Source organism: Lampetra planeri, chromosome 33 (assembly GCF_965212315.1).
Source record: "Lampetra planeri chromosome 33, kcLamPlan1.2.h2, whole genome shotgun sequence".
Lineage (NCBI taxonomy): Eukaryota > Metazoa > Chordata > Hyperoartia > Petromyzontiformes > Petromyzontidae > Lampetra > Lampetra planeri.
Genome location: NC_136139.1, coordinates 6,281,598 through 6,298,842, shown reverse-complemented (window position 1 = coordinate 6,298,842; position 17,245 = coordinate 6,281,598). Strand labels below are relative to the sequence as shown.

Here is a 17,245-nt window from a genome sequence, read left to right as displayed (position 1 = left end):
GGTGGTGAGGGTGGTGTGGGTGGTGAGGGTGGTGTGGGTGGTGAGGGTGGTGAGGGTGGTGTGGGTGGAGAGGGTGGAGAGGGTGGTGAGGGTGGTCAGGGTGTTGAGGGTGGTGTGGGTGGTGAGGGTGGTGTGGGTGGTGTGGGTGGTGAGGGTGGTGAGGGTGGTGTGGGTGGTGAGGGTGGTGAGGGTGGTGTGGGTGGTGAGGGTGGTGTGGGTGGTGAGGGTGGTGTGGGTGGTGAGGGTGGTGTGGGTGGTGTGGGTGGTGAGGGTGGTGTGGGTGGTGACGGACAGAGACGTGCGGGCACACGGGGTGGCGAGCAGGTCGGAGACCAGGCAGTGGGCAAGGCAGAGGGGCGGGTGGAAGGACAAGGCAGTGGGCAAGGCAGAGGGGCGGGTGGAAGGGCAGGTGGCAGGGCAGGAAGGGCAGGTGGAGGGGCAGACGAGCATAGCGGGTGACAGGAAGGGCTCGTTGGGCAATTTGGGGGGTTGGTATTTTTTCCCACTCACCCCCCCAAATTTTCGGCCCCTTCATTGCCGGCGGCCCAACGTCAATGGCAATCTCAAAGTAAACATCAGCGGTGTTTATCCCGAGTGGAGTAAGGCGTGGTGTGGGGGTGGTGGGGGTGGTCAGGGCTGGCCACCACCACCACCAACCAACCCAGCATCCCATTCCTCCCGTGTCGCGAGTTTATTTCGGTGTTTGGGGGTGGCTTGATTGCTGCTCTGTTTCGTCAACGGTGTTTTTAGAGTTCCATCGCCCCGGCATGGAATCGGATCGTCGGAGTGGGCCACCTCGGTGCGTGAAGAAGAAGACGATGACGACGATTGCTGGGCAATAGAAGATGTGAACCTGCGGATAAAGCGTCTCAACGATTGTCGTGAGTTTCTGAACGTAATATGATGTGGATTAGAATAAGGTTGTTTTTTTTGGGGTTAGATCGCGTACGTATAAATGTTGTGTCGTAACCCTCCACACCACCCGACACGGCTAGTAAGGTTTGTCACGTAAACGACACGTGCCAATTAGTTACACACTTCAGCGTTGGAGAGTTAAATCCGCAATATTTGCGATAATATGGTTATTGATATCACGCAATGGTGCGCGCATTGTTTATAATGACAAGTACAGTAAGTGTATACGTGTGTACATGATACCCGTGTGTGCCGCAGTTGCCACGCTCTAAATTTTGACTTAAAATAACACAACGCATTCGGCAATAACCTTTGCGTGCGGCCTTAAACGACGTTCCAGGCAGTCGCCCTTCTTCATAGCACACAAACGAGATGGTCCGTTGCGCGAAACGTCGCCCACCACGTATTGCCTTTCTCTTGATGCTAGTGTTACGGACGAATGTTTTGACGTTTTATGTTAATTGTGCACCACTGCCAACGCAGTTTCGCCAAATGATTTGTTTGATTTCTATTCGGTTGTGTTTTTTAAAACTCAAATTTCTATTTGCTTAGTTGTACTTTTGCGCAATTGATTTTTGTAATTTTTGTTGGCCTAGGTCACACTTGCAAATGAGACTATCCTCGTCGCTTTAATTTTTGAACCTGGTTATACAAAGTAAAATCGTGTACTACCATCCCGTTGCCTAGTAACATATCCTTGAAGCACAGAGTGTGTTCGGAGCGGGGGCTCAATTCCTGTGTGCTAGTTACACGTAAATACACGATGTCAATCATCATCATTGAGCCATTGCCTATCCGCTACTGGATGATAAAAATGCCACCGCCGTCGCCAGCCGTTAGGTCCTGCGATTCCACAATCCGCATTGCTCCTGCACGTGAGCTCATCTCATCGCTCCATCTCCGCGGCGGTCGTACTGCCAGGCGCGTTTTCTCCTCCGGCTGCCATTCTGTCAGCGGCCTCGTCCATATGTCATCTTCTTCCCTTGTCGCCGCGATGTGTTCGTTCATGCCCCAGGCCGTCTCCTTATTTAAGCTTGAACATTCAGTTTCTGACTTGTTCAAACCCAAAATAACAATACTAAGATGGTTAGACATTTTAGGTCATTGGTTTTTATTTTTAACTGGCTCAAATTGCATTGGTCCGCACGTAACTCATCGGGCGGTGCAACTGCGAGCTGGAGGGGACTTGTCCAGGAAACAAGTTTCACGATGTAAACTTTTGTATGGCCTTCCCTTTGAGTGACCACCGCGCCACCTTTAGAAGACGTTGTAAAGTGTGAGGCTAAGACTAACGCTGCCCTTCTCCCAAATGGTCTTATCAGCGGAGTAACTTAATCAGAACATCAACAATAGGCGCCACATCTCCTTCACGAATGGAAGATTAAAGACAACTTTAGTGCGATTGTGTCCATGCAACCCAAACTATGGTCCCAAATGGTATACCACTGGAGTCCGCGCTCCTTTAACTGGGGAGAGGAACAGCAAAACTGGACGAACCGCCCCTCCTGAAGCCCTCTCGTCGTAGCCAGCAGACTTCGACATTGCCAGTTAGTCCCCGAACGCATTTTTCTGCCTTTCGCAAAAAACACCATCGTGGAGTAGCGACCGAGTGTGCAGGCGGTGCAACTGCACCGGGGTTCACTAGGCCCAAGGTGGGGCCGGATGCTGGGCTACAAAGAGGGACACGGTGGGGGGGGTGAAGGGGGTGGAATGTGGGAAATTGTGCATGGGTGGGGGGGGAGGACCTTTTTTTCCTTGAGCCAGGGCCCATGTCAACCACATTTTTGCACAGTGGATTTATGAGTGAGCCCTTCTAGTCTCTGTGACCAACATTATTTACGTCACATGACTGGCAGACTTGACTCAGAGATGGGACAGGTGAAGTTTATTTATAATGCAGAGTGTGCGAGCCCAGGCTCAGAGTTGCAAACGCTGTATAATTCACAGCCCTTTGTCAATCCACTGCTGGATGGCTGGATGAGGGACTCCCCATGTCCTGTCTCTCGTGGGGGGTTGTGTTGACCATACTTCACCACACTGGTTAGTGTAGATTGGTGAAGGCTTGTGGGGTGAGGTAGCAGGACTGGTTCAGTTATCACTAATGTCAGCTGTGACTGGGAGTGGAACTCGTGCCACTGGGTTCGTAGAAAAGTTCGCTAACCGCTGCTCCCCATTACACACACACACATGTACGTACACACATGCCCACACACACATACACATGCATCCCGCACGCCCAGGGGGCGAGTGGCCTGGGCGAGTGGTGGAGCTGTCATCGTCAGCACCGGCGTGCTGAATGGAGGGCGGCCACCAGTGCGGGGCCGAGTTCCTGCACCTGGGCACCGCGCGGGACTTCTCGCTCGTCAGGAGGCCTCGTCCCAGGCAGATCCTCGTGGGGGCCTTGTGCCGGCGCGACGAGGCCATGCAGGGGCTGAGGAACATGGGGGTGGCCGACGAGGTGGTGGAGGAAGAGGCGGAGGAGATGGTGGAAGAGGAGGCGATGGAGGAGATGATGGCCAGCGGTGTTGGCAGTGGTGACGGTGCTACTCGTGAGGGTGATGATGATGGTGGCCGCGGTGACACCTCTTCCACTTCTACTGCTCCAGTCGTTGCCGGTACTGCTGCTGCTGCTGCAGCTACTACCGCTGCTACGGTGTCTCCTGCGGTTGCCGAGGATGCTGCCACTGCAGCTGCCTGCGCAATTCCACCGCCAGCCGTTGCTAGCGCAGGGGGGTGGTCGTGCGACGGCGGACTGTGCGACGGCGGACCGTGCGACGATGGATCGGCCGGAGGCGGCGGGAGGGTCGATCATTCGCAATTCGTCCCGCACGGCGCGAGCGGGATGACGAGAAACTTCTCCGACAACCGCCTGGACGGGGAGCTGTTCGCGGGCAACCTGGCCCTGCTTCACGCCAGCCGCCTAAAGCGCGTCGCCTCGGCCCCGCAGTGCGGCAGCCAGGGAATGATGCAGACGCTGGCCGGCATCGCGCCCAGCCTGCCTCCCTTCCCGGCCAGCCCCCAGCAACAACAACAACAACATCATCAGCAACAGCAGCAGGAACTCCTTGGCCAGAACCAACATCAGCAGCAGAAGCAGCAACAGTCGGTGTCTTCATGCGAACGTTCTGAATCTGACCTGGATTCAAACCTAGACCTTCATGGTCAGCCCCAAATTAGCAATCACCTCCTTCACACGCAGCAGCAGCAGCAGCAGAACACGGGGAGGAACGACACTGCAGACAATCAAGAGCCAGGTGTCGGAGTAGGAATTGGAGGTGGCAGATTGGGTGTAGGATTAGGAGGTGTAGGTATAGGAGTTGCAGTTGGACCTCCCAGAACCAACACCAGCACCAGCTGCAGCAGCAACAGCAACAACAGCAGCAACAGCAGCAACAGGCGCCAGCTGGGCCCCCTGCACCGGCGGCCGCCGCGCGAGCTGGCGCTGCATTACCTGTCACCCTGCATGGAGAAGCACGGCATCTGCGTGGTGGACCGCTTCCTAGGCGCCACGCTGGGCGACTCGGTGCTGGCGCAGGTGTGCTCCCTGCACGCCGGCGGGCGCTTCCGCGATGGCCAGCTGGTGAGCCCGCGCCGCGACTCGGCCGTCATCCGCGGGGACAAGATCGCGTGGGTGGAGGGCCGCGAGCCTGAATGCGACATGATCGGCGTGCTGCTGAGCCGCATGGACGAGCTCATCCTGCACTGCCAGGGCCGCCTGGGCCGCTACAACATCAACGGGCGCACCAAGGTAATGTGGCGGCGGCGGCGGTGGCGGTGGTGGCTCATGTCCGTGACTTGCTGCGCCGCCCACGATGTAGCGGGTTACGCGCGGAGAGAGCGGGGAGGGGAAGCGGAGAAAGGAAGCGATCTCAATATTGGACCACGGAGCTTGGGAAATTGTTGTTTGCGCCGGTTCCTGTCGCCTTCCCCGCTTGTCCGTGGTTTCCTATGCCTCTTAATCGATCTCTCTACTTCTCTCTACGTATGTTGAACTTCTTTTGCACCGTACGTAGCCAACCGCGCTAAAGTATTCTAAAGGATAATTTTTTATTTATTGGTCGCTCTGGGTGGCACTGCCGACGTGTCGATTGGAATCGGTTTCTCGCGCTCGTGACGCATTCGCGCGTCGAATGCTGTGCACCGATTCGCCGGCTCGCAGCATTCAACGTATAGCTGTAGGCGTGGGGTACGCGTGAATCCTACAGCCACTCGGGGTGCAGCCGTTCACCACAACTTGAATCCCAATCACGATCTTGAATAGCGACATTTTATAGACACTCCTGGGGGGATGAGGTGGGGTCAATTATTACATCCCTAATAATCCCGCTGTACCAGGTAGCTTTTTATGGCTGAGTTTGACCTATGGGAGGCCCAGACTAGATTCAGAATCCACTTTACCCCTGATGTACATTATGGCCTGGGATCGAATCTGGGTCCTATAAAGAATGTAGCTCTTTGCCCAAACCGCCTATCACCAACGCTAGAAATACAAAGGTCGACAGGCATGCAAAGCGACCAGGCCCAGTTCCCCCTTGCTTGGGATGCCCTGCTTAAACCCGTGCCTTATCAAGACAGCTCAGTGGGAGGCAGGCCTTCATCCAGGAGGGGATTGACCATGGCTGGTAATGATGTAACGATCATGATGACGACGAGGACAATAATATCTTGAACTTGCGTCCTCGGGACAGCTCGGTGGAAGGCAGGACTGGCGGGCAAGTGGGCGAGCGTGCGCGGTATCTGCGCGTGCCATAGGGAGACCTTTGGCTGCCCGATATCACTATTACTCCTCTCCCACGCATGTAAAGGGCTCCATAAATACCCGGTAATGTGCATTCCGCAAGCGGTGAGGAGCGGCTCGTTGCGTCCGCGGGCGGAGAAATCCCCGCAACTGGTGCGGCGCACCCACCCTGACCCTGCCTCCTGAAAGCAGACAAAAAAAACCCGTAAGCCACGTCCCAGTGTGACACGGCCGATGATGCCGATGACATCACCGAGGCCTGTTGGTCACCTCCCGTCCAGCGGCACAAGTGCGAGACTTTTGCAGGGCCGAGCATTGTTAGCGAGCGCCTGTGAAAGCCAACGCCAGCGCAACGTGCCCGGCCGCCTTTGTCTTCCCAGTGCTGATTGTCTGCACCCCGCACCAGGTGCTCGTGCAGGGAGGGGACCCATATATCACTCAGCCACCGATGTTAGCCATGACCAGGAATCGGAACGCGGGTGGCCAGGTTCGACAGCAGGCAGCGCGCTCGCCTCTGCGGTGACACTGCCACCCCCTTCCCCCATACGAAGACGAGCAGTGGCAATTTAATAATCGAAGCTACGTTTCTCGCACACACATACATACACACATACACACACACGCATACACACGCTATTGACCTTGAGTCAGAAGCTCCACATGATGGCGTGTTGAAAAATGTCACATGGCAATTGATGGATAGGGAAACCCTTAACGTTTCAGAGCATGAGAATGGACAAAGTTAACCTCTTGGCTTATCGCAGTTCCACGATGGATGATTCGTTTAAGTTGATCTACAGTATGCGTCCACTTTGTTTACTTTTGTGTATTGGCAGCGATGGCAGAGTGCAGTGTACTAATTGCTGCGCCACCGCTCGATGCCCTTGTTATCCCGAATGTGATAAATATGCTGAAATGAAAGCACCAACTTTTTCGAATTTTGTGCCAATTTTTTTTTTACGAAAATGTTATCTCCAAACATCACCGCTGGTGAGACAAAGGGGGGTGGGGTGCTGGTCGCACCTTCCCCTCAAGCAGTCAAGTGCTGTTCCTAATAGGTGCTCGCTAATGGCGCTTGTCTCACTAGTCCGTATGGTTACATTGGGGATGATGTGTTTTGTGTGTGTGAGCGTGGTGTGTTTATACTGGGAGGGGGGGGGGCGGTGGTGCTGTGGTTAGTGTGCTGCGCTGTGAACCCGACGAACCGAGTTCGTTTTCGCTCGCGGCCCAAATCGGTGACGATTATCTGAACAGGTCCCTGGCCTATGCTAGGTCGACTCAGCCTTAAATGTGTACCAGGTGTGGTGCGTTAACTTCAGGACTGGGTGAAAAAGGGGATCGGGTGTGTTTGCCTGGCCATAACCACCACCTCGTGTCCCGTGCCGGCCTTCATCGGTGCTTGCTCACAGCACTCGCTCACAGCACTTGCCCCCACAGTCTATTGAAGGCCATATAGGGGGATCTTTGTTTTTGTGTGTGTATGGTGCGTACAAGTTTGAGGGATCTTTGGCAGTCTTGCATAAACGAGGCAGACATACTTTACCACCATCGTCGTTATTAATAACAAACATTGGTGCGTTAGAACTGAACAAATATATAAATATATGGCAGGGGTGCAGCGATTCATGTACCTACCCGTTTATGAATATCGATCTGATGATGCTGTTATGGGATCGTGTCACTCCTCCAGCTCGCCATCAGACAAAGACGGTCACCGCATCGCGCGTTTTCAGATGCGTTTCTGCGGCCGTCTGGAACGCTCTTCCCACCGATATTAGGAAGCCCCTGGATCTATGCTCTCTTAAATGCAGATTTAAAATTCATTTCTTTGGAACTGCTTTTTGTTTAGTTTGTTGTCCTACCCCCGCACCTCCGATTAGCACGGTTGCCTTCGTATGGTGCGAAAGAAGTTCAACATTCAGTACAGACGAACTACCGCTCCGGAACATCAAACCGGCAACCGCTGGATTCGCGGAGCATCTTAAATACGACCGCGTCTCCAGACACTGCACGACATGAATGTGCTTATTGAGATCGTTTTGACAAGTAATTTTCTTTAAAAAATATTATTGTTGTTACAAGTTAACGTTTCAGGCACTGTCCGATCATCCATCTGAACGGAGGATCGTTGTATAGAAGTTGGGGGGGGGGAGTGGGTGTGAATTTTCCTCCCCCCGCGTGCGCACATGCGCACGTGCGCGCGTACGTGTGTGCGCGCGTATTTTCCAAATTTGCAGCCGTGTTTGTTTAAAGCGTTTAACAAGGTAGTAATGGTGGGGGTCTGTGCGTAAGAGGGCGGAAAGGGATGGGATGCAGAGCCAGCTTTGGGTTGCGGTGGGGGGGCCTGGCAGGGAGGAAAGAAGGAATGGGAGGAGGGGGTGGGAGCCCTGGTTTCTAGGGTCATTTGAGGATCCCCCAATATCTTCCGGCTTTCAAGTTGTTCCGTGTGTGTGGGACGTGGTGCGCGTGTTTTTTGTGCAGTTTTTTTTGTTGTCGCACAAGGCAAGCTACGAAGCAGACGGGAACGCGTTCGATCCCCTACCGTGACCAACATCATCGCCAAATATCAGAACTGAGCCTGGGGCCTCCCCTTAAATGAGTACCTGGCGCAGTGTGCAAAAACATCAGAGTGGGGGGGCGGGGGAGAAAAAGGTGGACGGGTGTGGCTCTGGCCACACTGCCCCCCTCGTGAGCCGTGCCAACCTTAATAGGTGCTGCTCACTCAACAGCGCTTGCACCAACAGTCTGCGTAGGCTACCCCGGGCTATGTTTGTGCTTTTCGTGTGCAGCTATGTTATGGAGCCACCTGTGTTGGTGTGTGTGTAGCTTCGCGGTGAGCGCGCTGCGCTACGAACGCGATTCCCGCTCACGGCCAAAACCAGTGACGATTTTCTGAACCGGTCCTGGGCCTCCCCTAGGTCGACTCAGCCTCAAATGAGTACCTGGTGCGGTGTGTAAACATCGCCACAAGGGAGCCAAAGGCGGTCGGGCGTGGTGCTGGCCACCCACCTCCTCGTGTACCGTTGCGGCCTTCATAGGTGCTCGCTAACAGCACTTGCCCCAAGAGTCTGTTGAGGCTATACTGGGGGGGGGATCTTTGTCTTTGTGTACAAATCGGATTGTCGCCATCTCTGGATTGTGACAAATCACGGGGGGGGAGGGGAATTGTTGCAAATTCGGAAGGTTTGGACGGCGCCCGTGTTGCGAGAGTGATGGGCGACGTCGATGCCTCCACTCACCCGGAAAGGTTTCACTTCATGCCCGGCACTCACGTTGACACGCTTGGCAAATTCCTTCCTCTGTTCTTTTCGCGAGGACGGCAACCGAAGTGTCCCAGAGAACACCCACGCGTTCGAGTGGCCGCCACTCAAGGATCCATGCGGACTGGCTCAAAGAGCTCAGTTGCTCCTCCGATTGGCACGGTTGGCTACGTACGGTGCAAACGAAGTTCAGCATGCGTTGCAGCTCTTCGCCGCAACTCCCCATCCCTGATACCAATTATTCGGAGCAAACACTCCGCGGCACGTTGATGAATTGCCGAAAATCTCTGTTCACGATTTGACTCGGGTTGATTTACGTTCTTTTATCGCATCGCGGTGAATTGTAGCGCCTCTAGTGGTGGCCAAAGGGTTGACATGAAACCGTTGCACGTAACGTGTGTGCGTGCAACGCTGCTGGATGAGGCCCTCTCCATGCCGTGTGGGTCATGGGAGTTGTTTGACCATACTTCACCACACCTGTCAGTGTGGGCTGGCGAAGAATAGGGGAGCATGGACGTTAGAGCAAGGTATGGTACAACATTGGATTTTGCTGCACTGCCCTAGGCAGCAGCAGCCTATAGCAACCTGTTTTATGCAAGGTAATCACCCATCCAAGTGCTTTCCAGGCTCAAGCCTGCTTAGCCTGTGAGAATTGACGAGACTGGGGTACGGGTGATTTCGCCTGGGGCACACATCGAAAAATATCACCTCTTTCACGCGCGGTTCGATGCATTTACCGTGAGCTTAGGAATCCATATCAATCGACGAATTCAATGCATCGTTTCGCTGCTGCCAGTGACTGGTTTAAGTCTGAGCTGATCTCAAGGTGGCCCAGGCCAATTGAGTTTTTTATTTATTCAGAAGGCACTTGTGGCGGCTGGTGCCGTGTTTACGTCATGGCTAGCAATCGAACCCCGGTCGCCAGGTTCACTGTCGCGGTGTGATAACTGCTGTGACGCCAACAACTGCAACTCACTAACACACCCCTACCGCGGTAGACTGCCCTACTAAATACGGTGCCAGAGACCAGTAACCTGGCGACACCCAAGATCGATTCCCGGCCATGGCTAACGTCAGTCGTGAGTGGAATCTGAACGGGTCCCGTACACTTTTCCAGGTCACCAACCCGCACTGAATTGTGGTCAAACAACCCCCACAGCCAGCACTGCATGGGGAGGCCTTCATCCAGCAGTGGATTGACAAAGGGCTGTGAAACGTCACACCGTCATCCCATCATCCAGTTAACTCATCAACCAATGGCCCCATAATCCCATGGGCCGATCATCGCATCATCCCGTCATCCGATAAAACCCCACATCATCCCATAAACTGATCTCCACATGAAGCCATCATCCCCATTACTCCATCATCCCATCGTCTCATTATCCCATGATCCTATCAGCCCATCATCCGACCACCCAATCTCCTTCTGGGAAGGAGTTGGGGGTGGGTGGATTGTAAGGTCACGGGCGTACGGATGCTAACCTTTACCCTCGGGACTCCAGGGCGTAGGGCCCATCCTCCGCTATCTATTTATACCACAACAATGGGAAAACCTCGTGACAACAACACATGCATGCTCGCAAATCTGGGAGGGCACTAATGCACATTCATCGTCAATACAGCCATTGGATTATTGGCCGATTATGGGTGACTTTGTCCCTTGTCATAGAAATGTGTAATTTCAATAGCTATGTTTGGATCTGTCACAGTTAATCCACAGCACAGATTATATATCATTGTCTCTCGGATAAAGCGAGAGTTTACTGTATTGAGTCTGGAAAGTCACCATCGATGTTCAAGACTCATTTTCAGCAGGCATTTGCTTTGGGATGTTTGGCCAGTTGAGTGTTTTTGTTGGAGATGAAACCAAAGTGCCCAAGAGAAAACCCACAGGTCCAAGAGAAGCACGCTCAAACGCAGCTACACACACAGCCTGTTGATATCCTACTTGCTGCGCTGTCCCCCATCTCATTGCACTGCAGGTATTCTTATCGGGGAGCGGTGGCGCAGTGGTTAGAGCACTTCGCTCTGAACCCGTATTTAATTACCGATCACCACCAATATATTGCAACCGGTCTTTGGCTTCCCCTAGGTCGACTTAAATGTGTACCTGGTGCAGTGTGTAAACAATATCAGCGCTCGGGAGGCAACGGCGGCCAGGCGTGGTGCTGGCCACCCACCCCCTTGTGTGCCTTGCCGGCCTTTAAAGGCGCTCGCTAACAGCACTTGCCCCCAAACGTATAGCCTCTGTTAAAGGCTATGTAGGGGGGTATTTGTGTTTGTCATTCTCATAAAGCATTTTCACCATGAGTTCAGCGCAAAACGATAGGTTGTTTACAAATGAAGGCCGATAAAGATTTCACGTTTCAGCGAACGTCGTGCGGATGCTATCGGTCGCCGTGGATTCAGACGCCGACATTCTGAAGCCAGACTCGGTCGCAGTTGAGCACGGTCATATAACGATCTGCCCCCCCCCCCGTGCGATTAAAGCGTCAATTCGTATTTGTTTGTCAACACGGTGGTGAATGTAGCGCTGTTATCCGTAATCTTTAGTCAGTTGGCTCCACGGCAATAGGTTCCGGCCTTTGTGGTGTAATGGTCAGCACGCTGAACTTGCAAGTCAGAGCCTCCGGTTGGATTCCATCTGCCCACTTTGTAGTTAAAATTATCATGAAAATTTCACAGATCCCTCGCTGCCTCTGTCCACCCAGCAGTATAGATGAGTAACAACCACAGTGGGGTTAAAGTATGGGTACTTCAACCTCTTGCAAGCTGTAATGGTTAAGGTTTAGTGGATTAAACATCGATTAATACCGTATTCTCTGGAAAATAAGCAAACATTCCAAGCAGAACCAGGGATGTAATTGCCGTGGGTGTAATGAGTATCACGCTGGGATTTCACAATCCACACAGAGGTCGCCTGGTTCGATTCCAACTCCAGGCGGCGCGGAATTTGAAACAACAGTGCACGTTTGTCAAGTCCCCCTTGCCCCCCCCTCCGTCTCTGTCCACCCAGTAGCAGTGGCAATGAGTTGGCTATGGTTAAGTCGAATGCCACGCAAGTGCTCCCTCTAGTGGATGCCCTTCTGCCAGCAGTGGGGTGAGCCAGACATTGCAGGGCTATTGCTTTGAACGCCGCGATGAAAGGCCGCAGTGCCCTGGAACCTCAAGCGCTGTGCATTTTTTCAGAAACTGGGCCTCGTCAAAGTTGTCACATACATTTGAACATTTTCTTGTACGGCGGCCAGAATCGGCAGCTGTTCGCAAACGCTCTCAGCGGCCACGAGCACCGCGCATTAGTCATTCCGTGGCGAGAGCGGTGAGTAAGTGTTCCGCGAGTTTGAAGTCGGAAGGGACTTGAGGAAGTTGCGTGGGTGCTGTTTGCATGAAAGCATTCGTTGAACGTCGTCATTGTTGTCCTTGTCAGAAGCCGTGCTCAATCCACCGCTGGGTGAACGCCCTCCCCAAACTGTTGCCATCGCTCACGGTCCCGCGATGTAATAGTCTATCAAGCGGCTGCACTTCGAGATTATTTCATCGCTACCTCTCCACCCCACCCCCGACCCCGTGGACGCGTGACCTCAAGCGCATAACCTCTCAACTCTTGACCACCGTCCGTTGTCCTCTGGAGCGACGTGTCCACCCTAAGTCGTCATTCCATGGATATTACATGCGTGTGTCTTCTGATATCGGCGGGTATAGCAGCTTTACCCATGCTGAGTGATTGCTTGTTTAAGAGTTGATCCTTTTTAATTCATTATTTGTTGGCTTCGGGGAAAGACTTTTTGGCAATGGCTTGGGGAGGCCATCCAGTAGTCGATTGATCATATGACTGATAATGATATCTTATACGTTTTGGTTTCCCGTAACCGCTCCATGTACGTGTATGCGTGTACGGATAGATAATTGGACACGCAACTTTTTCTAATGGTTTCTGTTGAAAACATTTGCATATCTGAGTTCCACACAGACATAACATTTAAGGAAAAACAAGTAAATCGTTGTACTGCAGTTGTAAATGTTTGCAATTTTTTTTTTAATATCATCTAAATGCTATTCAAAGCATCTTAAGATGCTGAACAGGCAGGGATTCACTTTAGCCGGGTTTGTCCGGGTCAGCGACCCAGAAAATAGCTCAACACCCAGTACAGCACATCCAGTAAGCCTGCAGCTATGGCCTGTGGCTACGACTACTACGAGTCCCGTGCCGTGAGGAATTAAACCCAGTGCACGGGGAAACCATAAAAACAAAGATAACGCTAACGGGCGTAAAACTGAAGCAATAAAACTAAAACACCAATCGAGACGCAGCTTCGTGACTCAAGCCTCTACCTCCGTCGCAACCCACGCAGATGCTTTTATAGTACTGTAATACAGTGGAAATAATGCCCCTGATTCAACGAGGAAAGCCTGGCTAAAGAGTCTACGGATCCTATTTTGACAATTATCTGTGCATTTTCCTGTTATCCGCACGAAGACCGTCGATAATAGGAACACGGCAATTATTTCGCCATTGGATCCATGGATAATAGATTCCTATAATTTATGTTTATTTCTCATACCCACAAAAAGCAGGGCTAATAGAAAGGTCCGAGGATCGATGTGGGGCATTACAGGAAGATCTATTTAGCTAAATAATAATCACAATAATACTGGCATTCCCTTTATTCACCCAGGATAAGCCTCACTGAGTCTCAACACATTTATGAGGGTCCTGCTACATTAGGATGTCCGGCCAATTCCATGTGTGAGACTTTGTCTTAATGTTGAAGGAAACCGGGAATCCTGGAGAAAACCCTCCACTCAAACGGCGAAGTGAGTTGACACGCGAATAGACGGGGCATGTCTCTGTAACGTACTTGATGTTATTGACAAGACTTGATGCAGTTGTGGTGAGAAGGTGCTGGTGAGGACAGGGCTTAGTTAGACCAGATGTGGGGTGATGCCCGGCAGCGATGAGCAGGTATAGCAGAGGTCGCAACCGGGTACCCGATACCCGTACCCTACCCGATACCCGCCTACCCGTACCCGGCCGGGTACGGGTACGGGTAGCCGTTTGCGACCCTGGTGCGGCCGGGTACGGGTAAGGAATCAAAACCCGTTTGCGACCTCTGAGGTATAGTCATGAGAATGTCTGATGAGGATAATATGATGGTGAGGGATTAGGTTGCGAGGAGGTCTAACGAGGACATATTTTGTTGATGTAAAAAATGCTGGTGAGGTCTGGTGGTGAGGATTTGGAGCGCTGAGAACTTCTTGTGAGTCAGCAGAGCCTCGCGGTGAGGCCTCGTGCTGAAGGGATCTCGTGAGGACACATTGACCTCCCCAAGAGATGATTGCTTGGTGGTGTGGTGAGGAGGTACTGCTTTGTCAGAAGTTCTCGCCTCATGTTCACTCAAATAACACTGCCCTAAAACTGGAAATGTATATCAAAAATAGGTGATGTTTCAGGCGCTGGCCCGTTCTTCCTAGAAATGAAGTATTATTGACGAACGTATTTGACTTTTTCATATTAGTTGTCCTTCCCCCGCACCTCCGATGAGCACGGTTGGCTACGTACGGCTCGAAAGAAGTTCGGCGTACATACGCGCACGTACTGCCAACGCAGTACTATCACTACGATGGCGACTTAATGGGGGTCTGTTGGCGAGGGGGGTCTGGATCGTGCAGCCGAGCGGTCTGGTGATAAGAGCATCTCGACGGGCAGACGCATTTCACCAGAACCCCCCCCCCCCTCTTCGTAGCGCTTTCCTTCCCAAACCGGCAGACCGCCGATTTGACCGGGACGAGAGATAGATATGACCAGGGCGAAAAGAGACGCAAGCACACACACACACGTGAAAAAAAAAACATTCTCCAGCCACGGGTGAGGAGGGATGCGAGGTCATTAATACGAGGGCGGGGGCAGAGGGGGCCCGGAGTTTGGGTGGTGAGGAGATTGGACGAGGGAGCTGGGTGGAGCGTGGGGGGGGGGAGGTCATTGCCGGTGAACACGGAGAGTGCAGAAGCTCACGATCGTCACGTAGTCCCCTGTTATTGAAATAGCCGTGGGTTCCGGGTAAGGGCGTGCGGGTTTGCGTGGGGGGTTTGCTGCGTGTGTGGGGAGGGATGCGGTGGAAGGGGGGGGGCGGTAGTGGTGTGGTAGAGGGGGGAGTGGTGGGGGGGGGGAGTGGTGAGGGGGGGAGTGGTGTGGTAGGGGGAGGGAGTGGTGTGGGGGGGGGGGAGTGGTGTGGCGGGGGGGGGGAGTGGTGTGGCAGAGGGGGGAGTGGTGTGGTGGGGGGGGGGGAGTGGTGGGGGGGGAGTGGTGAGGGGGGGAGTGGTGTGGTAGGGGGGGGAGTGGTGGGGGGGGGGAGTGGTGGGGGGGGGAGTGGTGTGGCAGGGGGGGGGTGGTGGGGGGGGGAGTGGTGTGGCAGGGGGGGGAGTGGTGTGGGAGGGGGGGGAGTGGTGGGGGGGGGGAGTGGTGTGGGAGGGGGGGGAGTGGTGTGGCAGGGGGGGGAGTGGTGTGGGAGGGGGGGGGAGTGGTGTGGGAGGGGGGGGAGTGGTGAGGGGGGGAGTGGTGTGGCAGGGGGGGGAGTGGTGTGGGAGGGGGGGGAGTGGTGTGGGAGGGGGGGGAGTGGTGGGGGGGGGGAGTGGTGGGGGGGGGAGTGGTGTGGGAGGGGGGGGAGTGGTGTGGCAGGGGGGGGAGTGGTGTGGGAGGGGGGGGGAGTGGTGTGGGAGGGGGGGAGTGGTGAGGGGGGGAGTGGTGTGGCAGGGGGGGGGAGTGGTGTGGGAGGGGGGGGGAGTGGTGGGGGGGGGTGGTGTGGCAGGGGGGGGAGTGGTGTGGCAGGGGGGGGAGTGGTGTGGGAGGGGGGGGAGTGGTGAGGGGGGGAGTGGTGTGGTGGGGGGGGGGAGTGGTGTGGTAGGGGGGGGAGTGGTGGGGGGGGGAGTGGTGTGGCAGGGGGGGAGTGGTGTGGCAGGGGGGGGAGTGGTGTGGGAGGGGCGGTGTGGCAGGGGGGGGGGGTGTGGCAGGGGGGAGGGGTGGTGTGGCAGGGGGGGGAATGGTGTGGCGGGGGAGGGGAATGGTGTGGCGGGGGGTAGCGGGGGGTGGCGGGGGGGCGGAGTGGTGTGGTAGGGGGGGAGTGGTGTGGCTGGGTGGGTGGGAGTGGTGTGGCGTGGCTGAGTGGGGGTGCAAATGGGACGCGCATTCCTGGTGTCCACGTACACGTACGGCATGTGTTAGTGGTGCGTGCGTGTACACACGCACGCACTACGACAATAACAGACTTTCAGGGCAAGTGTGGTGAGCGAGCACTTCTGTTAAAGCCGACGCGGCACACGAGAGGGGGTGGTGGGGTGGCCAACACCGCGCCTCGGGGGCCGCCTTTGTCTTCCCGGTGCTGATGCTGTTTACACATCGCACCAGGTACTCATTTAAGGCCGAGTCGACCTAGGGGAGGCTCATATTCGCTGGCATTCGTCATTGGCCGTGAGCGGGAATCGAACTCGGCCCTTTGCTGAATTCGTAGGGCAGCTGCAGCGCTAACCACTGTGCCACCCACCGCTGGCCCCACGTGGTTAGCGCGTGTGCACGCGCACGAGCGCACTCATTTCCACGTCTCTAGTGTGTGCACGAGTACACGTGACCCCATGCACACAGACGCTGATCGTGCAGCTGTACACACTCATCCACGTATGTGCAGTGTATGTACACGCGTGTGCACTTGTACATAGACGCGCGCGCACGAGTGAATGACTGTACCGTGCACACACGTGCGTGCGTGTTTTCTATCGTTCCCCTATGGGGAGTAGTGGTGCAGTGGTTAGCGCACTGCGCTACGAACCCGGTGACCCGAGTTCGATTACCCGCTCGCGGCCAACATCGGTGACGAATATCTAAACCTGTGCTGTGCCTCCCCTAGGTCGACTCGGCCTTCAGTGAGTACCTGGTACAATGTGCAAACATCAGCACTGGGGAGACAAAGGCGGCCGGGCGTGGTGCTGGCCACCCACCCCCTCGCGTGCCATTCCGGCCTTCATAGATGACCCCCCAACAGTCTGTTATAGGCTATGCGGGAGATCTTTGTCTTGGTCTGTTTTCAATAGTTCACCTATTGAAACATTTCAAAATGCTTGTAATGTGGAATATTTGCGTAACTGCTGTCACAGGATATTGGATGTCAGGCAGTAAAACATAGTGAGTCGTGTGTAGGGTCAAAAATTTATATCGGAAGGCGGTGAAGCATGTGTGAGTGTGTACGTGTATGCCTGCACGTGTTACTATGTGTGCACTTGTGTGTGTGTGGACGTCTGTGTAAACGTGTGTGTGTGTGCACGTGGGGAGCGGTAGTGT

At 54.4% G+C, this 17,245-nt stretch overlaps 1 protein-coding gene across 3 annotated transcripts in view; it reads left to right on the top strand.

Annotated features, from left to right (window-relative positions):
- LOC144729689 (uncharacterized) overlaps positions 1 to 17,245 on the top strand; it is a 39,752-nt gene that overhangs the window by 962 nt on the left and 21,545 nt on the right. For all 3 annotated transcript variants that reach the window (XR_013587743.1, XM_078610120.1, XM_078610121.1), the window contains exons 2-3: positions 751 to 881; positions 3,156 to 4,663. Coding sequence is in view for 2 of the 3 variants with exons in the window: in XM_078610120.1 (XP_078466246.1) it covers positions 3,212 to 4,663 (1,452 nt within the window). In the remaining variant the exon portion in view is untranslated. The remainder of the gene's footprint in view (positions 1 to 750; positions 882 to 3,155; positions 4,664 to 17,245) is intronic.